The 26464-nt window shown below is 48.4% G+C and overlaps 1 protein-coding gene and 1 long non-coding RNA gene across 4 annotated transcripts in view; one reads left to right on the forward strand and one right to left on the reverse strand.

Annotated features, from left to right (window-relative positions):
* LOC140460878 (uncharacterized) overlaps positions 1-4811 on the reverse strand; it is a 108165-nt gene extending 103354 nt beyond the window's left edge. Inside the window, exons 1-2 of one of the 3 annotated variants that reach the window (XM_072555583.1) lie at positions 3670-4811; positions 3026-3381 (exon numbers count right to left, since the gene is read on the reverse strand). In XM_072555583.1, the coding sequence (XP_072411684.1) occupies positions 3026-3381; positions 3670-4404 (1091 nt within the window). In that variant the 5' untranslated portion in view covers positions 4405-4811. Of the gene's footprint in view, positions 1-3022 lie in introns of all 3 variants that reach the window. The other 2 variants (XM_072555585.1, XM_072555586.1) reach the window with 2 other exon arrangements.
* Positions 4812-18690: 13879 nt separating this feature from the next.
* Positions 18691-23566, forward strand: LOC140460901 (uncharacterized). The gene is made up of 2 exons (XR_011954387.1): positions 18691-18752; positions 22373-23566. It is a non-coding gene; the product is annotated as an uncharacterized lncRNA (long non-coding RNA).
* Positions 23567-26464: the final 2898 nt, after the last annotated feature.

Below are 26464 nucleotides of genomic sequence, written 5' to 3' on the forward strand. Positions count from 1 at the left end.
ACAATTAGAGTCACACAGCACGGAAACAGATTCTTTGGCCCAACCTGCCCAGATATCCTAAATTAATCTAGTCAGATTTGCCATCACTTGCCCCCTATATGGGCCGGGTGCTGACAGCTGGGACTAAATTGGGTTGGCTCACTTGTCAGCAAGGACGGAGTTGGACCGAAGGGTCTGTTTCTGTGCTGTACATCTCTATGACTCCAGTCACATTTGCCATCACTTGGCCCTGACCCATCTGAACCCTTCATATTCAGATGCCCGTCCAGGAGCCTTTTAACTTGTCATCGTACCAGCACCCCCACAACTTCCCCCACCTCTTAGTTCAAGTATCTCTACAAGAACTCCTTTGCTGGAGGGTCCCTTGGAGACACTTCAACTGGACTTCATTGAGTTGGAGAAATGAGTTGAGTTGCTATAAATATGTTTTGCTTATACTTGATGTCTTTTCGAAGTGAATTGAAGCCTACCCTCCTCCTAAGACTACTGCTGAGACTGTGGTGAAGATTTTGTTTAAGGAAATAATTCCCCGCTTCAGTATACCTGCGTGCATTAGCTCGGACAATGGACCACACTTTGCATGTAATATTAACGGAGATCTCTGTTCCCAGCTTTGTATTTGTCGGCAACTGCACGGTGCTTATCATCCTCAGGTGACCGGCCTTGTTGAATGTTTTAACCAGACTCAAGACTAAACTTGCCAAATTAATGGCCGAGTCTGGCCCCTCCTGGTTATGTTAATCCCTGTGGCCTTATTCCAGATGCGATCCATGTCTGTGGGCAAGACACGACTGTCTCCAGCTGAGTGTCTCTCTGGTCACCCCCTCCGTACCCCTTGGAACGATTCGGCTCCCTTCTCAGTCCACGTCCACCACATGACCGAAGCAATGATTGGTTATGTTCTTGCTTTAACCAATGTTATGTGTGCCTTTCACTCCCAGGAGCGTGCGGCCTACAGCGATGTTCCCTCCCTTTCAGCCTCGTCACGGGTAGAGCCCGGTTCGTTGGTGCTCGTCAAGAACTGGACTGGCAAAGGTCTCCAACCTCGTTGGGATGGCCCCTTCCAGGTTTTACTTCCCACCCCTACGGCGGTCACAGTCGCTGGGCGCTCAGCTTGGGTCCAACTGCACCATGGTAAATTAATTGACCGCACCAATCAAAAGGGGGAAAGAGGAGGAGAGAATCCTGGAATCTCATGAAAAGTAGTGGACGCTGTCCAGTTGGGTTTTTGAATCCTGCTGTTGTTCTAATGTTAATCTTATTACAGATACTTGAACTAAGAGGAGCGAGTGGTGGTTTATGGAAAATATTCAGCCTGGTGTCTGGTTACTAGTGGTGTGCCACAAGGATCTGTTTTGGGACTACTGCGGTTTGTAATTTTTATAAATGACTTAGATACAGGCATAGGTGGATGGATTAGCAGAATTGGACAGAGAGGTGGCAAATGGAGGTCAATGCAGCTAAATGTGAGGTGATTCACTTTGGGAAGAATAACAGGAAGGCAGTGATCTTGGAGTCCATGTGCACAGATCCCTGAAAGTTGCCACTCAGGTAAATAGTGCTGTGAAGAAGGCATACGGTGTGTTAGGTTTCATTCGTAGAGGGATTGAGTTCCGGAACTGCAATATCACACTGCAACAAAACCAAACACGGGTGCGGCCACATTTGGAATATCCTGTATAGTTCTGGCCCCCATATTTCAGGAAGGATGTGGGAAGCATTGGAAACGGTGCAGAGGAGATTTACCAGGTTGTTGCCTGGTCTGGAGGGAGGGTCTTATGAGGAAAGGCTGAGAGAGGGTCTGTTCTCATTGGAAAGAAGGTGGCTAAGGGGGGATTTGATAGAGACATATAAGATGATCAGAGGACTAGATAGGGTAGACAGTGAAAGACTCTTTCCTAGGATGGTGACGTCAGCTTGTACGAGGGGACATAACTACAAATTGAGGGATGATAGGTTTAAGACAGATGTCAGAGGCAAGTTCTTTATGCAGAGAGTGGTAAGGGGGTGGAATGCCCTACCTGCTAAGGTTGTCAACTCAGCCACATTAGGGAGATTTAAACAATCCTTAGATAAGCACATGGTTGATTTTGGGATAGTGTAGGGGGACAAGCTGAGAATAGTTCACAGGTCAGCGCAACATCGAGGGCTGAAGGGCCTGTTCTGCACTGTACTGTTCTATGTTCCATGTTCTAAACTTAGTGCAGGAGGCTGAAAGAAATGAGCAGCTTTAAAACAAAAACCTCTTGGAGCTCAAAGCTTTCAATGAGAGTCTGAGCCCGGCAGTAAGTTCAGGTAACCTTTATTGCAACCCAACTTTGTTACAGCTTCAGATCCCCCCAGCAAAAAGGCAGAGAAAAAGTAGTTGCTTTTTGAACAGCTCAAGGTGAAAGTGCACACACCACACCTCCCCTGTCCCCCCCACCCACCCCCCCCCCCCCCCCCCCCCCCCCCCCCCCCCCACTGACTTTACTATTGGCCAGCACCAAGTTGTCCCTTTTGTAATTGGATCCTTGGTACAGCCGTAACCCGGAGGAAGTATTGCCTCACTCAGCAATTTTAACCCATACCCTGTCTCCAAGTATGTTTCTCCCCGCTCATTTGCCAGGAAGGGGCAGTGTAGAGTCAACCAGACTGCTGTGGGTCTGGAGTCAGGTGTAGGCCAGACCGGGTAAAGGATGCAGCTGGAACGACTGAGTGAATCCTTTCCCCCAATGGTGGTTCCCTTCCCTAACAAGGGAGAGAGTGAATCAGATGGGGGCTTTCTCCCCCGCACCACCCCCTCCCTGAAACGGTCTCATTGTTAGATTCCGAACTCCACATTTCTAACCGAATACCGATTCTGTCATCTATCGTGGCAGAATTTGAACCCGGCAGACCCCGGAACCGGGTTGATAGTCCAATCGATAATGGCACTCGGCCGTCACTCCTTCAATCTCCCTGCGATGGCACGTGAACTCGCTGGTGCTTCCACAGGTTGCAGGAGTAGGTGAAGCCCTTCCCGCACTGAGAGCAGGTGAACGGCCTCTCCCCGGTGTGGATCCGCTGGTGCCTCAGCAGGGTGGAAGATGTGCTGAAGGCCTTCCCACACTCGGGGCAGCTGAAGGGCCTCTCCCCCGTGTGGACCCGCCGGTGGGTCAGCAGGTGGGAGGTATACCTGAAGCCCTTCCTGCACTGAGAGCAGGTGAATGGCCTCTCCCCCGTGTGGACCCGCTGGTGGGTCAGCAGGGTGGAGGAATTGCTGAAGGCCTTCCCGCACTCGGGGCAGCTGAAGGGCCTCTCCCCCGTGTGGACACGTTGGTGCCTCAGCAGGGTGGAAACCTGGGTAAAGGCCTTCCCGCACTCTGGGCAGCTAAAGGGCCTCTCCCCCGTGTGGACCCGCTGGTGGGTCTGCAGGTTGAAGGAGCAGGTGAAGCCCTTCCCACACTGTGAGCAGGTGAACGGCCTCTCCCCCGTGTGGATACGCTGGTGGGTCATCAGGGAGGAGACGTGGGTAAAGGCCTTCCCGCACTGAGAGCAGCTGAAGGGTCTCTCCCCTGTGTGGATACGCTGGTGACTCTGCAGGGTGGAGGAGCAGGTGAAGCCCTTCCCGCACAGAGAGCAGGTGAATGCCCTCTCCCCCGTGTGGACATGTTGGTGCCTCAACAGGGCGGAGGAATTACTGAAGGCCTTCCTGCATTCAGGGCACCTGAAGGGCCTCTCCCCCGTGTGGATACGCTGGTGGCTCCGCAGGTTGGAGGAGCAGGTGAAGCCCTTTCCGCACTGAGAGCAGGTGAACGGCCTCTCCCCATTGTGGACCCGCTGGTGACTCCGCAGGGTGGAGGAATCGCTGAAGGCCTTCCCGCACTCAGGACAGCTGAAGGGCCTCTCCCCCGTGTGGACACGCTGGTGCCTCAGTAGGGTGGAGACCTGGGTAAAGGCCTTCCCGCACTCTGGGCAGCTGAAGGGCCTCTCCCCCGTGTGGACCCGCTGGTGGGTCAGCAGGGTGGAGGAATTACTGAAGGCCTTCCCACACTCGGGGCAGCTGAAGGGCCTCTCCCCTGTATGGACACGCTGGTGCCTCAGCAGGGTGGAGACCTGGGTAAAGGCCTTCCCACACTCTGGGCATCTGAAGGGCCTCTCCCCCGTGTGGATACGCCGGTGACTCTGCAGGGTGGAGGCCTGGGTAAAGCCCTTCCCGCACTCTGGGCAGCTGAAGGGCCTTTCCCCCGTTTGGTCCTGCTGGTGGGCCAACAGGTGGGAGGAATGTCTGAAGGCCTTCCCGCAGTCGGTGCAGAGGAATGGCCTCTCCCCGGTGTAACTGCGTCGATGAGTCTCCAGGGTAGGCGGGACAAGAAAGCCTTTCCCACAGTCACCACACTTCCACGGTTCCGCCACAGGGCGGGATTCCTCAGGTTTCTCCATGGCCACAGCTTCAGCTGCACACAAACACGTGTAGAGCCCCTCCCTGCCGTGAAGTCCCCTTCCCAGGCCGTATAACTGTTTCAGGCTCCACACACAGTGCGCTGCAACAGTGGGATCTCTCGTCCAGTCCCACTGATGCTGAAAACGTCCTCAAACAGGAACCAAAAAGTGTAGATCCCTTTCACAGAAATCACAGTCAAAAATCGTTGTGGTCCCGATGGATTCAGAGACTGTCAGACATTGACGTCAAAGTGAGGACTGCAGACACTAGAGAGTCAGTCAAAAAATGTGGCGCTGGAAAAGCACAGCAGGTCAGGCAGCATCCGAGGAACAGGAGAGTCAATGTTTCGGGAATAAGCCCTTCATCCGTTGATTTTGAAACTTCAGTCTTCAGATTTTCATATACTCTGCAAAAACAGATTACAAAAGTCATTACTATCAGTGTAGGGTAGAAATTCAGAACAAGCAATTCTACTTTCTGTGGAATAATCTTTTGTTGTTCCACAAAACTGAAAGTACCATCCCACTCTCCCTTCCCCTCTGTTCTCACTGCGCTGTAACTAATTCCCCTGAAGGTGCTGATTCAGGATCTTACAGGGGCAGAAAAAGCAAAAACATCAAGACTGACATCTCTCTGAATTTTGGATACCTCCACCTGAAAGTTAATATCTTTCACAACACTGGGATCCTGCTGAGAGTGAGCAGGTCTGATTTTGGGAAGCAATAAAAAAGTGTCAATTCAGCTACAATGCAGCTTCTTGAGGAAGGACCAGACACAAAATGGTTAATGACACCGGGAAGGTGGGAGCAAAATGAGACATCAAGGCATTAACACAGACACACTTCAGTCAAACCCTTCTGCTCCCAGTCAGGGCAGAACATGCTCTCTACGAGAACTCCCTTGCTGGAGGGTCCCTTGGAGACACTTCAACTGGACTTCATTGAGTTGGAGAAATGAGTTGAGTTGCTATAAATATGTTTTGCTTATTGTTGATGTCTTTTTGAAGTGGATTAAAGCCTACCCTCCTCCTAACACTACTGCTGAGACTGTGATGAAGATTTTGTTTAAGGAAATAATTCCCCGCTTCAGTATACCTGCGTGCATTCGCTCAGACAATGGACCACACTTTGCATGTAATATTAACGGAGAACGGAGAAACCTTCCAGGTTTTACTTCCCACCCCTACGACGGTCACAGTCGCTGGGCGCTCAGCTTGCGTCCAACTGCACCGTTGTCAATTGAATGGCTGCACCAATCAGTCCCCGATTCCATTCTATTTGTCAGACTTCCTACTGCCGATCCTGTGAAGAGAAATATCACTTTCCAATACCTCCGGTCTGTGTATACAAACAGCTGGTGTAACACTGCCTGGGGTACAGCAGGCCTTATGTGGCACATGGACTTGGAACGGAACCCTTCCCTTGTGCATTTATAGGCCTTTTCTCTTTTCAGAACCTGATACTGTCACCAAGACCATGTACAATAGAGCGAAGGGAGAGCCCAACGGGAACAGCATTCTGAGGACCATTGTCTCCCATACAGTGCGAGTGCTCGAGTCACTTGGCCCATTTTGTACAGTGCTAAAGCGACTCCTCTTGCAAAACGTTGACCCTATACTCCTGTAGACCTGACCAGACCCCCTGCTGTAACATTTCAGTAACCTATTTTGACAAACTCTCCCTAATATACACCAAACCAGACTATTATTTCTTCAGCTAAGGTAAAGCTACCAATTTCCTTGTCCTGGATGGCAAAGATGTCCCTCATAAGGTCACTATCGGAGCCCTTGTTCCCACAACAGTACCTTGTCCAGGCCAGTGGACAAGTCGATGGAACCTCAGCCAACCTTGCTCCAACTGAAAGGATCCCAAGGGACTGGGTGACAATACAGGACACCCGATAGGCTGGGGAATCCAGAGTACCCTGAGGTTGGAAGGATCGGCAGGGGTGACAAGTCAACAGAACCTCAATTCCCTCTTTTGTGGCCTGACCATTTAAGGAAATAAGAGTAAAGAGGCTCTGGAACAGAGTAAACTGGGATTATCAGACCTGTGTGTTTACTCTATGCAGAATTGGTGTGCCTTAGGCTATATACTCGCCCGGGAGGGTGAGGTCTGCACTATTGTCCAAGATAAACGCACTATGGGCATTCCCAATCTCACTGGCAATATTACTAAGATACAAGAAGTGATCCAGGTATTCCGTGACAGAATGACTGAAGGGACCAGTTGGGGAAACTGCAGATTGGGCCGATGGTACAATTGGCTTATCGGTTTAGCTATGTCTGTTTGTCGGTATTGGTATTGTTAGCTATTTAATTGCTAGGCTTATGAGGTCCCTTAGCGATATAGATTTGCCCCAGAAGATGCTCCTTTCCCAATCTGATGGCTCACCCACACGTGTCGATGGTGATGATAAATAAGACCAGATGAGCTGTGAAGATGGTGGTGCTGCTCTACAGGATGTTGACGGCTGGACCACCTTGAAGGGCATTCGTTTGGACTAGCCTTCTCTTTCAGTGATCGCGGTGCAATCAAAGGGAGGAATGAGAGTGTGGGCATCTGGGTGATAAAGTCTATAGCCTTAAAACTTGTCTTTAAACATTCAGACTAAAATGTAATGCTGAATCATTGAATACATTTACTGCACTAGAAAATAAACAGGCAGGAAGGCTCAGAATGAGGAGAGAACTTAAAGATAGGGACACCTGGGCTCACCAAGTGATAACAGGATGCTGTAAGGCAATGAAGAACGTTTGCCTCAGCATCGGTGAATCTGTGTGAACAGGACACCAAGTGATAACATTCACAGCCGTTCCCTTGTGAGACCATTTTAGTGCTGAGACTGTTGAATCCTGTAGAAAATTAACTCTTAGTGCTTATCTGCAATGGATTGAAATGAATTGCATTTTGGGACTTTATGATGATATTGAGTATCCATTACTGGTTATTAAATACAAACTCTGTAAAAGGAAATATTGATAAAGCTTTACCTTACTTGCTGCAGGCGAGGCTCCAGCGGAGGAAACAGGCCGCGGGCACACTTCCGGCTTCGGGATGGCCACGCCCACTGATCCAGGTCCTGGTCCCGCCCCCTCCTCCGCCAACTTCACACGTCAACGCCGCCCCTTCCGAACGCAGCTCGTAGACCCCGCCCCTTCCTGAACCAGATCATAAGCCCCGCCGCTTCGGGACAAAGCCCCGCCTCTGGGAACCAAACCTCTTTCCCCCTCCTGCACTAAACCCCACCCCTTCGCCGCGATCCCCGCGCGAGTCAAAACCACGCCCCCCTCCCTCACGCGCAACCGCCCACAAAGCCGCGTGCGTCCAGGCTCGACGCGCCGCATCGTCCGCTGAGCCTCGCCCCGCCTACCAGCGCGCGAACCTCACGAGACACGCCCCGCCCATGAGCACCGCCCACCCGCTAAAACCCGTCCCCCATCTAAACCCCGCCCCTCCTGGTAAACCCCGCCCACCCAGGTGTATTTGGAAGCACTAGCTTCTGCAGCGCTGCTCCTTCTGCGGGTCGCTGTGCTGCAGGATCATAAGACACAGAATTAATAGCAAAATATCACAGTGTCTTGCAACCGATGCAATGTTTGGCACAAACCTGGACCGCTGCTGAATCCTTCATCTTTTAGAAGGGGTTGCAGGTTTCAGTTCATCAATATATAAATTCCAGAACTTTAGGTCAGATTCCCTACAGTGTGGAAACAGGCTCTTCGGCCCAACAAGTCCACACCGACCCGCCGAAGAGCAAAACACCCAGCCCCATTCCCCGTCACCTAATACAATGGTGCAATTTAGCGTGGCCAATTCACCCTAACCCACACATCTTGGGACTGTGGGAGGATATCCGCGCAGACGTGGGAGGGGAATTGAACCCGGGGCTCTGGTGCTGTGAGGCAGCAGTGCTAACCTCAAAAAAAAACAGGTGACATTTTCTATTTTTCAGCGGCAGCAGCAACCCAGGAGTGGGGAGTCACTGAGTTGAGGTTTTACATTTGAAGTTGGAGAGCAGAGGTTCCTGGGTGAGGAGGGACGACTTATTTTTATTTTCTTCCTGCTGTATAAGTCAGAGGGTACTGTTGAGGGGGGAAAACGTCCTACTAGGGGTATGCACTGGGGCCCAGGTCTCTTGCACCAGAAGGAAAGGAGGGAAAGCAGGAGAGTATTAGTCATTGGGGAGTCGATACTTAGAGGGTCAGATAGAAGGTTTGTTGGGAACGAACAAGACTCGCGGTTGGTGTGTTGCCTCTCAGGTGCTAGGGTGCGTGATGTCTTGGATCATGTCTTTGGGGTCCTGAAGGGAGAGGGTGTCCTGCCCCAAACCATGGTCCACGTAGGTACCAACGACATAGGTAGAAAGAGGGATAGGGATGTAAGGCAGGATTTCAGGGAGCTAGGGTGGAAGCTGAGGGCTAGAACAAACAGAGTGGTTATCTCTGGTTTGTTACCCATGCCACGTGATAGCAAAGCAAGGAATAGGGAGAGATATTATCTGAACACGTGGCTGTAAGGATGGTGCAGGAGGGAGGGTTTCAGGTTTTTGGATAATTGGGGAAAGTGGGACTTGTACAAACAGGACAGTCTTCACTTGAACCAGGGTGGGAAATTTGCTGGTGCGATTCGGGTGGGTTTAAACTAGCTCAGCAAGGGGATGGGAACCAGGGGTGTAGCTGCAATGCACAGGAGGATGAGAGCAGGGAGGACAGGGACAGGATTTCAGGGTCACAGGAATGTGCTGGCAGACAGCGAAGTGGTTTGAAGTGTGTCTACATCAATGCCAGAGTATCCACAATAAGGTAGGTGAGCTTGCAGCACAGATAGGTACCTGGGACTTGGATGTTGTGGCCATTTTGGAGACATGGATAGAGCAGGGTGAGGAATGGATGTTGCAGGTTCCAGGGTTTTGATCTTTCATTAAGAACAGCCAAGACGGTAAAAGAGGGAGAGGTGTGGCCTTGTTAGTCAAGGATACTATAACGGTGGCTGACAGAACTTTTGATGAGGACTCGTCTACTGAGGTAATGTGGGCTGAGGTTAGAAACAGGAGAGGAGACGTTACACTGCTTGGAGTTTTTGTATAGGCCTCCGCAGAGTTCCAGGGAGGTGGAAGAGAGGATTAGCAAAAATTATTCTGGGTAGGAGTGAAAGGAACAGGATGGTCATTCGGGGGGACATTACCTTCCCCAACATTGACAGGAAATGCTTTCACTCTAGTACATCGTATGGATCAGTTTTTGTCCAGTGTGTTCAGGAGGGTTTTCTGACACAGTATGTCGAAAGGCCAACAAGAGGGGAGATCACACTGGATCTGGTGCTTGGTAATGAACCAGGCCAGATGTTTGATTTAGTGGAAGGTGAACACTTTGGAGAGAGTGACCATAATTCAATTAGGTTTCATTTAGCGATGTAAAGGGATAGGAACATGCCACAGTCAAGAGTTATCGATGGGGCAAGGGCAATTATAATGCAATTAGGCAAGACTTAGGATGCATAGAATAGGGTAGCAAAATGCAGGGGATAAGGACAATTGAAATGTGGAGCTGGTTTAAGGAACAGATATTGTGTGTCCTTGATAGGTATGTCCCTGTCAGGCAGGGAGGAAGTTATAGGGTAAGGGAAGCGTGGTTTACAATAGAAATTGCGTCTCTTGTTACAAAGAAGGAGACGGCTTATGTGTTGATGAGCCAAGATGGTTCAGATGAGGCGATGGAGAATTATAGATCAGCGAGGAAGGATCTAAAGAGAGAGTTAAGAGCAAAGAGAGGACATGAGCAGTCTTTAACAAATACAATACAGGAGAAGCCTAAAGCTTTCTATAGGTATGTGAGGAATAGAGGATGATTAGGGTAGGAATAGGGCCAGTCAAAGACAGAAATGGGAAGTTGAGTGTGGGCCCTGTGGAGATTGGAGAGGTGTTAATGAATATCTCTCATCGGTCTTCACTCAGGAAAAAGAGAATATTGTAGAGGAGAAGAATGAGGTACGAGATATTAGACTCGAAAGGATCGAGGTTAGTTGCACACAGGTGTTATCAATTCTAGAAGAGGTGAAAGTAGACAAATGCCCTGGGCCGGATGGGATTTATCAGAGGATTCTTTGGGAAGCGAGTGAGGAGATAGAAGAGCCTTTGGCTTTGATATTTGAGTTGTCATTGTCTACAGGTTTAGTACCAGAGTGGAGGATTGCAAATGTTGTGCCCTTGTTCAAGAAAGGCAGCAGAGATGACCCAGGTAATTATAGACCAGTGAGCCTTACTTCTGTTGAAGGAAAGCTTTTGGAAAGGAATGTTAGAGATAGGATTTATAATCATCTAGCAAGCAACAATTTGATTTCAGATAGTCAACATGGTTTCATCAAGGGCAGATCGTGTCTCACAAACCTCATTGGGTTTATTGAGAAGGTGACCAAGCATGGAGATGAGGGTAGGGCAGTTGATGTGGTGTACATGGACCACAGTAAAGCCTTTGATAAGGTTCTATATGGAGGCTGTTGGAGACATTGCAGAGGCATGGGTTGTTGTGGGCTCACCCAGTAATAACAGAATGCTGTAATGCAATTAAGAATGTTTACCTTAGTGTCGGTGAATCTGTGTGAACAGGACACCAAGTGATAACATTCACAGCCGTTCCCTTGTGAAATTAATGATAGTCTTTGAATCTGACCCTGAAACAAGACTCGGTACTATCCATAGCTTTGTAATTAATGGTTGGATCTTATCCATTATAATGGATTCTTACTACCCCTTGCAAGCGGGGCATTCACAAAATAAATCTTTGCTGTCTTCAGCATTCAAAAGGACGAGAGTGAGAGAGACAGAGAGAGACAGAGACAGAGACAGAGAGAGAGACAGAAAGTCAGAGACAGAGAGAGAGAGACAGAGAGAGAGAGACAGAGACAGATCGAGATCTGCTATGGATTGAATTGAATTGCATTTTGGGGCTTTATGATGAGAGATTTTTATTCCACGCTTCCAAAGAGTATGATTTCCAGGACAAACCAAGAGTGAGGCTTTACAGGTCTGAGTTCTCAAAGGATTCCCTGGGCCACCTCAAATCTCCACTTTAACATGGGAGGTAGGACAAAATGGCTTCTGCTTGGCTAACTCGGTGGGACTGAGTCAGGCAGATACGACTCAGAACAAACAAGAATCCACAGACGGATGTAAGTCCAGTGAAAAAAATTGCAAATGCAGAAGTAACAAATCTGAACCTAACCATCAATCGCACAAGTAACGTTTAATCCTAACCACCAGACAGGACAAATACGATCCCAAGAACAGGTTGTCTACAAGAGATTATGCTAGATTAGATTAGATTCCCTACAGTTTGAAACAGGCCCTTCGGCCCAACCAGTCCACACTGACCCTCTGAAGAGTAACCCGCCCAGAACCATTTTCCCTCTGACTAATGCACCTAACACTATGGGCAATTTAGCATGGCCAATCCACCTGACCTGCACATCCCTGAGCACTATGGGTAATTTAGCATGGCCAATCCACCACAACCTGCACATCCCTGGGCACTATGGGTAATCTAGCATGGCCAATCCACCACAACCTGCGCATCCCTGGGCACTATGGGTAATTTAGCATGGCCAATCCACTCTAACATGCACATCCCTGGGCACTATGGGTAATCTAGCATGGCCAATCCACCACAACCTGCGCATCCCTGGGCACTATGGGTAATTTAGCATGGCCAATCCACCCTAACCTACACATCCCTGGGCACTATGGGTAATCTAGCATGGCCAATCCATCACAACCTGCACATCCCTGGGCACTATGGGTAATTCAACATGGCCACTCCACTTTTGATGAGAGTGGTGCTGGAAAAGCACAGCAGTTCAGGCAACATCCGAGGAGCAGGAAAATGGACATTTCAGGCAAAAACCCTTCATCAGGAATAGAGCCTGCAGGGTGGTGAGATAAATGAGAGGAGGGTGGGGGTGGGGAGAAAGTAGCATAGAGTACAATAGGTGAATAGGGGTGGGGATAGGTCAGGGAGGAGGGTGGGGAAGGTAGCAAAGAGTATTGAAGAGTAAGGAATTCTGTTTTGAAAGCCTGACCTTGCAGCTGCAGGCTGTCTCTGCTCCTCAGGCCATCATACTGTGCTGCTTCATAGAATGACAGATTGGTTCTCTCTGTCCCTTATCAGTAATTAGAGCCTAGCTGAACCTGCAGTATAAGATAACATTCAGTTTTGTAGACATGAAGAAATGTAGGTCTGGACAATGTATGTGAACCTTACGACTGCCCCTCAGTTGCATAATTAATGGAGAGTGGGGCTTGTGTTTTACATAAAACATGTAACATTCTGTATTTTATCGGATTACGTCAGACTTTATTTTGAACTAACGTATTCCCCATGGCAACGAATAAAGCTAGTTAATTGCTCAAGGTCTCCTCTCCTGACTACTTTACTTTAAACGATTTGACACACGAGTTACTTTGCTCCAACAGTACTAATAGAAGGGAGAGAGAATTCCTCAACTCGGGCACTCTCAGAATCCTGGGACAGCCCTATTTCTGGTTTACTTCCTAATGAACAAACATTAGGCATTTATTTATTTCTGATTTTGTTTCATTTTTCTTGTTTGATTCCCTGCTGTGACTACACTCTGTATCTGGAATGGTGACAGGCTGAGATTGTGGGTTGGCTTTCGATTGACTGAATGTTTTCTTGTTCTGGAAGCTGTAAAAGAGGCGTGAAAGCTTCAGCAGAAGTCCAGCAAAGGTGAGGACAGACCGACATCTTACTCTGTGGGAACAGGGAGATCAGAGGACAGAGAAATCAGGCCCTGAAACCCAAGCTGACACCAGACTACCATGTGATCAGTGCTTTGATTAGCAGTGCCAACCCTCTCTGCCTTTACCTCGCTTCCTATCTGACTCCCCCCCCCTCAATATTCAGGATCCAATTCTTGCCATCCTGAAGCCATGTCTCTGTAAGGACTCTCAGACCATAATTATTCATTTCAATGAGTGCAGTTAATTCATTCACTTTTGTTACAATGTGGCAAACATTCAGATTCACCATGTATCATTTCAATTTTTGTGATCTTTAGAATGCAGTTTTGATTGCTGGTATATTTACTCACCTTGTCCCTTTCTATTGTTCTCTGATGTTCATTTTCCACATCACTACACTGCTCACCGGCCTTGATTTGGATTGGCCATGCTAAATTGGCCACAGTGCCCAGGGATGTGCAGGTTAGGTGGGTTAGCCATGGGAAATGCGGGGTTATAGTTTCATAGTAATAGAAGCAGGAGTAGGCCATTTGGCCCTTCCAGCCTACATTAAGATCATGGCTGATGTATCCATTGTCTGAGCTCCTCTTCCCTGCATTGTCCCAACTACCCTTCATTCCCAGACTCAACAGAGACACTCGGTCTTGCAGCTGTACTGTTACCTGACAAACATTCTTTTCTTGCATGGGTGTATCCTTCTCTTTGTAAGGACCTATTGTACACATCAGCTACAAACCAACACTATCCAGACACTACGTGACTGGGTAAAGTGCCTCAGTTTGCTCAATTTCCTGCAATTAACAGTTTGCTAATTGTTAAATGATTGTAACCTATATAATCACACAACTCTCTGTTTCTCGTCAGAGTGACTTGTGACCATGAGGTCGACTTGGCTCTCCCCGTGAGCTCCGAATAAACAGTCAATAACCCAAGGTTTGTGTGTCATGATTACTTATCTAATACTTATTGGACTACTACGAGCAAGTCACCCACAGCATAATCCACTTCCATCCCCAACATGGATCAAGACACCATCCCTTTTTGCCAGACAAGTAAATGTCTCAAGTTCAGGAAACAAAGCCTGTCAAACATTAACAGGCACAGATCTAGACCAACCTTTTCCAGAGTCTGTCCCTTCACCTCGATTGACTTTCTTTTTCCCCTCAGCTCCTACAAACCAACAGCTGAACCCAAGGATGAGAAAAGAAATGGGAAAGAGGGCGAGAAAAGAGAGTGCGGTCCTCCCAGATGTTAAACAGAGGAAGGAAGTTACAGTCTGGACTGAAGCTCAATCTTCATTCAGAGAGAGAGGAGCAACAGCAACTTCAGAAGCTCATGGTCGACCTTCCGCATTCAGACAGTGGCGGAGGTTCTGATTGGCAGGAGGACCAGGCCCCTTCCGGTCCTAGAGGGTTTCCCAAAGATTGGTCTCCCCGTCCATCAGAACGACGAGGGGCGGGGTCCCATTACAATCTCACACATGCGCACTATGAACACTGCTCACGGCCAATAGAGCGGTGTCTGGAACGCGTGGGATTGTGGGTATTACATCAGCCATTAAAGCGATGACTGCAAGAGTCCCATAAACCTTCTTAACCGTCCTTTTCCATGTATTGGGGACGTATATGTCAAGAGCTAATCTTGAATCGATTTTCAATTGATAGACTGAGTGAAACACTACAGGTGTTTAACTCTCTATTTCCAGTTCTGTGTCAGTATATCGCTCTTTATCTGTCCTCAAATAAGGACCGAATCAAAGCGCGACGTCTGTTCCACCTGAACGTTGATTTTTGTTTAGTTTGCAGGTTCCAACCCTCCCTTTCAATCATTTATTAAAAGTTATTCGTGTTACATGGGCTTCGCTGGCTGGCCAGCATTTAGTTCCCCTTGAGAAGGTGATGGTGACCTTCTGTGGTCCACACGCTGTACGGTGACCCACAATGTCCTGAGGGAGAGAATTCCAGGATTTAGACCCAGCAACACTGAAGGAACAGCAATGTGTTTCCAAGTCAAGACGGTGAGTGGATTGGAGGGGTACTTGCAAGAGGTTATGTTCCCAAGCATCTGTTGCCTTGGTCCTTGTAGATGGAAATGGTTGTTGGTTTGGAAGGTATTTTCTAAGGATATTTGGAGAATTTCTGTGTTGCATCTTGTAGATCGTCCACATTCCTGCTTCTGAACAGTGGGACAGAGGGAATGGATGTATGTGGAGATGGTGCCAATCAAGCAGGCGACTTTGTCCTGGATGGTATCAAGCTTTTTGAATGTTGTTGAAGCTGCACCCATCCAAGCTGGTGGGAGAGTATTCCATTACACTGCTGACTTGTGCCTTGTAGAAGATGGACAGAGTTTGGGGAGTCAGGAGGCGAGTTACTCTCCATAGTATCCCTGACCTGTTGCCTGCTCTTGTTGCCATTGTGTCTGTGATTAGTCTAGTTGAGTTTCTGGTCAATGGTAAACCCCAAGGATGTTGATAGTGGGGTGTTTAGTGACAGTAACACTGTTGAATATCACGGGGCAGTGGTCAGATTATCTCTTTTGGGGATGAGTCATTGTTTGTCATTGGCATGGCATACATGTTACTTGCCACTCCTGAGCCCATTGGATATTGTTAAGATCTTGTTGCATTTCAAACTGAACTGCTTCAGTTTGTGAGGAGTTGTGAATCGTGCCGAACATTGTGCAATTATTGGCGAATATCTCCACCTCTGACGTTATGATGGAGGAAGGTCACTGATGAAGATGGTTGAGCCGAAGAAGACACGACCCTATGAATTCCTGCAGAGACGTCCTGGAACTGAGATGACTGACCTCCAACAACCAAAGCCATCTCTCTCTGTCCCAGGTATCCCTGAACAATTCAGATACACAACAATATTTCAAAACTAATTGAAGGAATACAGATGAAACACCCCTCTTCTGGGAGTCTCCAGTGCAAGTTTTTCTGTTCGGGAAACCATCTGATAAGTGTTGACTGTCATCAACCTTTTTGATCTTGGCCACACACAGCGCCCCCTGTCCATTAGCCCCCGCCACTCCAGCGCTCCCTGTCCATTTCTACCCCGGCACTCCAGCGCCCCCTATCCATTCTCCCTCACCACTCACAGCACCCCCGTTCTTTCCTCCCACCACCCACAGCTCCCACTGTCCATTCCACCGCCAACCACAGCGCCCCTTGTCCATTCTCTCTCCATCCCCAGGTTCTTGCCCGTTCTCCCTCTATACTCCAAACACCCTGTCCATTCTCTCTCACGCCACCCTCTGTAACCCTGTCGTTTCATTCCTCAGGCCCTGTCCAGTCCGTCTCCCCACCTTCTACACCCATCTATTCTCTCTCACCCCACCCTCTGTCCCATGTCCATTCTTCCAGCCCCGACCATCCATTCTCTCTCTCTCTCTCTCCCCTCCCCCCACCATCTGCCACCCGCCCCATTCTCTCTCCCCTGAAATACACCAGGCTCGGAGTCAGAATTCGGGTTCAATGACAGAGTTTATTGCACAAGGAAATACCGGGGCTCCGGGGAGAGAAAGACACCAACAGCACAGTGTCAGCTGCGAGACTTCTCTCGACCCGAAGCACACGTCAAGAAACTTTTATACATTTTGTGATACAATCGGTCAGGGATGAGATTATTGTCTTTGTAACATGATTTGTTTATGGTAATCCTTGCAGAATCGTTGATAGCTGATACAATCATTGTCAGTTCCAGCACAACCTTTGTTAATTTCCACACAGTCGTTGTCAGTTTCAGTGCAGACATTGTCCATTTCAATGTCTGCATGGAAATCCATTGTTGTAGTAATGGGCGCTAATTGCTCTCCCTGAGAAGGAGGATTCCTGCAGCCCTGGCTGTTAGCATTTGGTATTGAGTCTGTATCATGCTGTTAGCACTTCTATAAGAGGTGTTGGCTGGACCCAGACACTTCGGTGGGCAGTGTTCATTACTCATGAATATTCTCTCCCCCACCCGCCTTAAACTAATCACCTGGGTTGTGAGTCCATTATGCTAACATTCTGGTGGCCCCAGGCAGTGTCTGTATCTGCTCTGCTGTTTCTCTCCATATTGTGATCCAGTGACCATCTCGTGTGTCAAGTTGGCCAACTGATGGCTCAGTGACCATCTTGTGTATCTGTGTGCCCAGTATCACCCTGCCCTGTGCCATCTCCCACTTCTCCGCCACGCCCACTCTCTCTCCCCCGCCCAATTTCTCTACCAACCCCACTCATTCTCTGTCTCTCTGTACCCCCTAGTCTCTCTCTACCCCCACCCTCTGCCGCCCCGTCCATTTTCTCTCTCTCTGTCCCCCATCCTTTCGGTCTCTTTTCTCCCCAGCCCCCACCACACCGTCCTTTCTCGAGCCTCGAACCATCTTTGACCTCTGTATCAAACCCTTCAAAGGACAGAGAGAGAGAGAGAGAGGGGGAGATAATGGATGGTGATGACTCTACCTGGGATTCGGGAGGGGTGAGAAATGGCTGATCTTCAAAATTGAGAATACCTAAAATAATATCTTCAGAAACATCGTTCAAGCCAGAAAAGTGCGTTCAAGTTTTTTAAAAGAACTGCTGAAATCTATCTGATTCTTTCTCTGAAATAACCGCAGTCAGGCCACCGCTCAGGACAGGCTGGAAGGGGTGAATGGGCGAAAGTGAGCACTGCAGATGCAGGAGATTAGAGTCAAGATTAGAGTGGTGCTGGAAAAACACAGCCGGTCAGGCAGCATTCGAGACTTTTGTCTGAAACGTCAATGTTCCTGCTCCTTGGATGCTGCCTGACCTGCTGTCATTTCCAACACCACTCTGATCTTGAATGTAAGGGGTGAATGGCCTAGTCCTAGTCTTGTGAAGTTGGTTCCAACTATCTAGAAATAGCGTCACAGAGCACAGAAACATACCCTTCGGTCTATGCCGACCGGATATCCTAAATTAATCTCGTGACCCATTTGCCAGTATTTGGCTCCTTATCCCTCTGAATCTGTCCTATTTATATCCCCATCCAGATGCATTTTAAATATTATCATTGTACTAGCCTCCACCACTCCCTCTGGCTGACACGCACCAGCGTCTGTGCAAAAAGGTTGCCCCTCAGAAATCTTGCCCCTCTCACCCTAAACCCATGCCCTCCAGTTCTGGACTCGCCCCCCAACGTGGGGAAAAGACATACAAAAGTTGAGCAGCCAGACAGAATGCAAAAACAATACAATGTCGAATCACAGCGATAAAACAAATCGTAGCTCGACCCCTTTTTTGTCCTATTAAAATCTGACCGGAACACCAGCACCCCGAGTGAGCATACTGCGCATGTTTCCCGGTGTCAGTAACGCAGTGCACATGCCCAATGGTGTCAGCTAAATATTGGGCATGCTCGTCGCATTCCGCAAAAAAAGGCGCGCGACCTTCCTTTCATAGTCCAATAGAGAACCGTGGAGGACCAAACAAAAACTGGTCCTCCTGCCAATCAGAGCCACCCCATTGTCTGAATGCGGAAGTTGGACCATGAGTTTCTGAAGCTGCTCCTTCTGCTCCTCTCTTTCTGAATCAACATTGAGCTTCACTCAGACCGCAAATTCCTTCCTCTGTCTCAGATCTGTGAGTACCGCACTCTCTTTTCTCGCCCCCTTTGCCATTTCTACTTTTTTCCGGAGTTCAATTTGTTGACTTACACCAACTGAAAGGAAAGGGAGTGATACAGACTCTGGAAACGTGGTCCAGGTCTGTGTCTCAATTGGCAAAATAGACAGGCAGGAGGCTGGAAGGACACAGCAAACCAGGCAGCATCAGGAAGTGGAGAAGTTGACGTTTTGGGTGTAACCCTTCTTCAGGACTGGGGATAGGTGCTGGGGCCCAACGTGGGGATAGGTGAAGATAGGGAGAGGGTCCGGCCTGATTAATCATTGGGTGGAAGAAATCAGGTTGGTTGCAGGAAGGAGTGGGAGTGAGGGGCACGGGGCTGAGAAGGGAGTCGGGGGATGGAAAGGGAGGTTATTTGAAATTGGAGAACTTGATGTTGGGTCCTGTAGGCTGCCCGGGCGGAAGATGGGATGTTGTTCCCCCAATTTGCAGTTTGCTTCATTGTGGCAATAGAGGAAGGCTAAGATGTTCTTGTCAGAAAGGGAGTGGGAAGGGGAATTAAAATGAGTGGTGACTGGGAGGTCTGGTCAGCCTCTCGGACCCAGCTGTGATGCTCACCAATCCGTTCCCCAAGTTTACGCTCAGTCTCCCCGAAGTAGAGAAGACCACAATTTACAAACACGTGGCAAATGCAGTATCTCAATGTGAAGTTATAGCCTTTGCTATGATAAAAAAGCAGAAAGACAGTGTATTGTTTAAATGGTGATACTTTGGGATGTGGAGAAAGTGAGAACTGCAGATGCTGGAGATTAGAGGCAACGTGTGGTGCTAGAAAAAGGCAGTAGGTCAGGCAACATCTGAGGACCTTGAGAGTTGACATTTCGGTCCCGAGCACTTCATCAGGAATGATGTGTGGATGGACAAAGGGTCTGATTCTGTGCTGTATGACTCTAATCATCTTCGGGGAGAGCAGAAGGGTGATTGTGAAGGTTGGAGTTTAAGAGGAGCTTTCAAAGATGTTTGCCCTTAATGGGAGCAGAAGAAGTTACAATGAAATCTTGCATTTGTGAGACAGCAACTGAGTGTGAGTGAGTAAATCCGAGGTTTTGGTGCAAAGTGGGAATTCATTGCACTGTGAGGATGAAGCTCTACCTATTGAGTCATTTCTGCTGGTGAATGAAACCAGGCTCAAGATTAGGAGGAGTAAATTTAGGACAGGGATGAGGAGGAACTGCTTTTCCTGGAGTGTAGTGAATCTATGGAATTCTCTGCCCCTGGAAGCAGTGGAGGCAGCTTCATTAAGTATATTCAAGACACAGTTGGATAGGTTTTTGCATGGTAGGGGAATTAAAGGTAGTTGGGACAATGCAAGGAGGAGGATCTCAGATGATGAATAGATTAGCCATGATCTTAATGAATGGCGGAGCAGGTTGGATGGGCCAAATGGCCTTCTCCTGCTTCTATTACAATGTAACTGTAACCCTGCATTTCCCACGGCTAACCCACCTAACCTGCACATCCGTCATCATTATAGGCAACTTAGCATGGCCAATCCAAATCAAGGCCGGTGAGCAGTGAGGTGATGTGGGAAATGAATATTAGAGAAAGGGACAAGGAGAGTAAATGTACCAGCAATCAAAACTGGATTCTAAAGATCACAAAAACTGAAACGGTGAGTCTGAATGTGTGCTGCATTGTAACAAAAGTGAATGAATTAACTGCACACATTGAAGTGAATAATTATGGTCTGAGACTCCTTACAGAGACATGACTTTAGGATGGCAAGGATTAGATTCTGTATATTGAGGGTGTTGTCTCTGGGAAGCTTGGTAAAGGTAAAGGGTTGGCACTGCTAACCTGCAACCCATTTGTAAAGATGAAAGCCTTAACAATCCAGGTTTGTTCAATGGATCATTTCAGTAGCAGGTCACTGTCATGTTTTTCCATAAATTCTGTGTCTTATTATTTTATTCACCACAACCACTTGATGAAGGAACAGTGCTCCAAAAGCTAGTGCTTCTAAATAAACCTGTTGGACTATAACGTGGTGTTGCGATTTTTACCTTTGTCCAGGTTAGGGGGGGAATTGCTATGCTAACTTACCCATAGTGCCCAGGGATGTGCAGGTTAGGTGTGATAGTCAGGGAGTAGAGCAACAGGTGAAGGGGAATGGATGTGGGTGGGTTACCCTTCGGAGGGTCAGTGTGGACTCGTCGGGCCGAGTGGCCTGCTTCCACACTGTGGGGATTCTGTGAAGGGAAGGAATTCCTGCAAACTGTGCAGGGCAGTGCAGGCTAGCCAGCCGGCCGGCCGCGCACCCCTTCCTCTCGCCCCTTTTCCCATTCCCTACCCCACCCCTGACCCATTGAAGGCATCACAACGTGGTAGTGGCCCTGTCAGTTTGCATGAGACTCCCTCCCTCTGGGCAATTCTTCATCGTGTGGTGTGTGTGTGTGTGTGGGGGATGGGAGGGGGGAGGTGCGTGGTGAGTGGGGGGATGGTGGGGGAGGGGAATATGTTCACTTGTGCCAACTGGAGTGAATCCAAGGAGGCAGCAGACTCTGCAAACTCAGGTATGTCTCTTAATTACCCGGGAGAGGAGGGACAGAAGGATGGGGTGGAGCTGCTTTCCCCATCACGCCAGAGTCTGAGACTTTTATAAAATCATGAGGATGGGAGAGTCCCGAACTGGAGGGTCATAGATTCAGGGTGAGGGCAGTGGGGAGATGTAAAAGAGACCTCGGGCAACTTTTTCATGAAGAGGGTGGTGCGTTTATGGAATGAGCTGTCAGAGGAAGTGGTGGGGGCTGGTACAATTCCTGGAGTTAAAAGGCATCTGGATAGGTGTATGAATACAAAGGGTTCAGATGGGTCAGGGCGAAGTGATGGTAAATGCGACTGGCGTCATAGAGATGTACAGCACGGAAACAGACCCTTCGATCCAACTCGTCCTTGCAGACCAGATAGCCAACTCAATTTAGTCCCAGCTGTCATCACCCGGCCCATATAGGGGCCAAGTGATGGCAAATGTGACTAGATTAATTTAGGATATCTGGTCAGCTCAGGCAGATTGGGCCAAAGGGTCTGTTTTCGTGCTGTGTGACTCTAATTGTCTTCGGTGAAAGCAGAAGTGTGGTTGTGAAGGCTGGAGTTTCAGGGCATGTTTTGCCCTGACTGGAAGCAGAAGAGTTTGACTGAAGTGTATTTGTGGTATTGCCTTGGTGTCTCATTTTGCTCCCACCTTCTCGGGGTCATTAACCATTTTGTGTCTTGTCCTTCCTCAAGAAGCTGCATTGTAGCTGAATTGACACTTTTTTTTGCTTCCCAAAATCAGACCTGCTCACTCTCAGCAGGATCCCAGTGTTGTGAAAGATATTAACTTTCAGGTGGAGGTATCCAAAATTCAGAGAGATGTCAGTCTTGATGTTTTTGGTTTTCTGCCCCTGTAAGATCCTGAATCAGCACCTTCAGGGGAATTAGTTAGAGCGGAGTGAGAACAGAGGGGGAGAGAGAGTGGGATGATGCTTTCAATTTTTTGGAACAACTAAAGAACAGAATATTCTGCAGAAAGTAGAATTGCTTGTTCAGAATTTCTACCCTACACTGATAGTGATAATCTTTGTAATCCCTTTTTACAGAGTATTTGAAGATCTGAAGTTGGAAGATTCAAAATCAACAGATGAAGGTCTTATGCCCAAAACATTGACTCTCCTGCTCCTCAGATGCTGCCTGACCTGCTGTGATTTTCCAGCGCCACACTTTTAGACTCTGACTCTCCAGTGTCTGCAGTCCTCACTTTGATGTCAATGTCTGACAGTCTCTCAATCCATCGGGACCGCAACGGTTTTCAACTCTGATTCTGTGAGAAGGAGCAAAGCTTTTTGGTTCCTGTTTGCGTATGTTTTCAGCGTCAGTGGGACTGGATGAGAGACCCTACTGTTGCAGTGCACTGAGTGTGGAGCCTGAAACAGGTATACGGCCTGGGAAGAGGAATTGACGGCAGGGAGGGGCTGTATGCGTGTTTGTGTGTAACTGAAACTTTAGTCATGGATAAACCGGAGAAATCCCACCTTTTGGAGAAACGATGGAAGTGTGATGACTGCGGGAAAAGCTTCTGTTTCCCATCTACCCTGGACTCTCATCGGCGCAGCCACACCGGGGAGAGGCCGTTCCCCTGCCCCGAGTGCGGGAAGGCCTTCAGCAATTCCTCTGCCCTGCTGACCCACCAACGGGTTCACATGGGGGGAGAGGCCCTTCAGCTGCCCAGAGTGCGGGAAGTGCTTTACCCAGGTCTCCATCCTGCTGACCCACCGGCGGGTCCACACAGGGGAGAGGCCGTTCACCTGCTGTCAGTGCAAGAAGGCTTACACCTGCTCCTCCGGCCTGCGGAGGCACCAGCGAGTTCACCTGGAGGGGAATTGAAACTGTGATGGCCAAGTTGCATCCTTTACCCGGTCTGGCCTACACATGACTCCAGGTCCACAGCAGTGTGGTTGACTCTACACTGCCCCACCCCTCCTCGCTCGGCAAATGAGAGGGGAGAAACTTACTGGAGACAGAGAATGGATTGAAATTGCTGAGTGAGGCAACACATCCTCTGGGTTACAGCTGTACCAAGGATCCAATTACAAAGGGACGACTGGGTGCTAACCAATAGTAAAGAACTTGGGGGGGGGTGGTGGAGTGTATGTACTTTGACCTTGAGCTGTTTAAAAAGCAGCTACTTTTTCTCTGCCTTTTTGCAGGGGGATCTGAAGATGTAACAAAGTTGGTTTGGATCAGACTGGTTCTATTTCCAAAGTAGGAATTTATAAAATATTACATGGATTGACTGCCTGCAGTTTCCGCACTTTTTGAGCAAAGTAGAATGTGTCTGCAAACATAATTCTGCCAATTCAAATTCAGAGTTATTTGTGTGTGTGCATGTGAGTTTGTGTGCATGCTTGGTAAAGAGTATAAGCCTGTGAGAGTGTTGGGGGGTGTATGCATGTGTATATGTATGAGAGAGGTATGAATAAAAGCAAAGGGTTGCATTTTGCTGAAACAAGGAAGGGTGGACCTATACAGGTAGTGGTAGGGCCTTGAGTCTTGTTGGAGAACAGAGACATGGGAGGATTCAGGTGCATAGCTGCATCACTGGGAGACAGGGTGGTTAAGAAGGTGTTTAGCACACTTGCCTTCACTGTTCACCCCATTGAGTATCGGGGTTGGGACATCATGTTGAGGTTCTACAGGATGTCGGTGAGGCCACTTGGAGAGTACTGAGTACAGTTCTGGTGGCCCTGTAATAGGAAGAATACTATTAGAGAGGGTTTAATAAAGATTTACCAGGACATTGCCAGGACTGGAGGGGTTGAGTTATAAGGAGAGACTGGGACACTTTTCACTGAAGTGCAGGAGGTTGAGTGGTGATGTCATTGAGATTTATAAAATCATGAAGAGTGGAGGTAAGGTGAATAGCAAAGGGCTCTTCCTTAGTGTAGAGGTGCTCAAAACTAGGAGGTATATTTTTTAAAAGTGAGGGGAGAGATATTTAAAAGGAGCCTGATGGACAACATTTTGGTATAGGGTGGTTTGCATATGGAATTAACTTGCTGAGGAAGTGGTAGATGCGGGGACAGTTACAACATTGAAACGACATTCGGATGGGTACATGAATAGAAAGGTTTAGAGGATTATGGGCCAAACGTAAGTAAGTGGGACTAGTTTAGTTTGGGAATCCTGGTCGGCATGGACGAGTTGGACCGAAGGGTCTGTTTCTGTGCTGTCTACCTCTATGAACCAGAAGTGATCTTATTGAAACCAATAGATTTCTGAAAGGGGCTTGACAGGATAGATGCCGATAAAATGCTCCTTTGTGGGGAGGGTCATAGAATCCCAACAATGTGGAAGCAGGCCATTCAGCCCATCTATTCCACACTGGCCCTCTGAAGAGCATCCCACCCATTCCTAACCCCTTTCTCTGTATTTCCCATGGCTAATCTATCCTAACTTGCACATCCCAGGGCACTATGGGTAAGTTAGCACTGCCAATCCACCCTAACCGACACCCTAAAATACAGAAGAGGAAGTGTTGGATGTCTTCAAACATAAAGGTGGATAAATCCCCAGGACCTGATCCGGTGTAGCCTAGAGCTCCGTGGGAAGCTAGAGAAGTGATTGCTGGGCCTCTTGCTGAGATATTATCATCAATAGTCACAGGTGAGGTGCCGGAAGACTGGAGCTTGGCTAACATGGTTCCACTGTTTAAGAAGGGTGGTAGTCCAGGAAGCCTGATGTCATTGGTGGGCAAGTTGTTGGAGGGAGTCCTGAGGGACAGGATGTACATGTATTTGGAAAGGCAAGGACTGATTAGGGTAAGGTCCTAGGGAGTGTTGCTGAACAAAGAGACCTTGGAGTGCAGGTTCATAGCTCCTGCATGAAAGTGGAGTCGCAGGAAGATAGGATAGTGAAGGCAGCGTTTGGTATGCTTTCCTTTATTGGTCAGAGTATTGAGTACAGGAGTTGGGAGGTCATGTTGTGGCTGTACAGGACATTGGTAGGCCACTGTTGGAATGTTGCATGCAATTCTGGTCTCCTTTCTATCGGAAAGATGTTGTGAAACTTGAAAGGGTTCAGAAAAGATTTACAAGAATGTTGCCAGGGTTGGAGGATCTGAGCTAAAGGGAGATACTGAACAGGCTGGGGCTGCTTTCCCTGGAGCATTGGAGGCTGAGGGGTGACCTTATCGAGTTTACAAAATTAGGAGGGGCATGGAAACGATAAATAGACTAAGTCTTTTCCCTAGGGTCAGGGAGTCCAGAACTAGAGGGCATAGCTTTTGGGTGAGAGGGGAAAGATATAAAAGAGACCTAAGGGGCAACTTTTTTATGCAGAGGGTGGTATGTGTATGGAATGAGCTGCCAGAGGATGTGGTGGAGGCTGGTACAATTGCAACATTTAAAAGGCATTTGGATGGGTATATGAATAGGAAGGGTTTGGAGGGTTATGGGCTGGGTGCTGGCAGCTGGGACTAGATTGGATTGGGATATCTGGTCGGCATGGACGGGTTGGACCAAAGGGTCTGTTTCTATGCTGTACATCTCTTTGACTCTAAAAGCAAGTTGTAGACAAGTAAAAAGGCCCAACCAGGCAAGGAGGTGGTTAACAACCTTAGGGCATCCCTCTTAAACCATGCATCTAGTTTGTTTACAAATTAAACATGCTTCAGCTCTTTTCCTATCTGCTTTCTGGAAATCTGGGTGACACCAGGTTTGTAATACAGTATTAACCATTCCCTCCTTGCCCACGTGTGTACAATACTGCACATAATCAATTGAAAAAGGCAGCAGCAAAGAAGGAACACAAAGTAGTCCATCAGGGGTCACCCACATTTCGGTTTGAGTATCGAGGGAGTACCTTATTTGAGGCCATAGTTTGTGGTGCTCAGCAGGGGAAGCACCCTGTGATTTCAGTCCCATACCCAGGCCTGGCATTTCTATCCCCATATTGTCTCTGTCGGGGTTTTGCTGGGGACGCAATGGGACCAGAGGTTTGGGGTGTCAGGCTGCCTGCTTGGCAGCAGCATCCATCTGCTCATTCCTTTGGAGACTGTATCCATTGCCTCAGCATGAGCTGAACATCTTGATAGCTGCCAGATTGATTGGACAAAACAGCATTACTGTTCGTCTGCCCCATGGGGGTTAAAAATCCTCTCCGTTCCCACAAGTCTCTGTAATCATGGGTCACAC

Source organism: Chiloscyllium punctatum, chromosome 36 (assembly GCF_047496795.1).
Source record: "Chiloscyllium punctatum isolate Juve2018m chromosome 36, sChiPun1.3, whole genome shotgun sequence".
In the NCBI taxonomy this organism is placed as follows: Eukaryota; Metazoa; Chordata; class Chondrichthyes; order Orectolobiformes; family Hemiscylliidae; genus Chiloscyllium; species Chiloscyllium punctatum.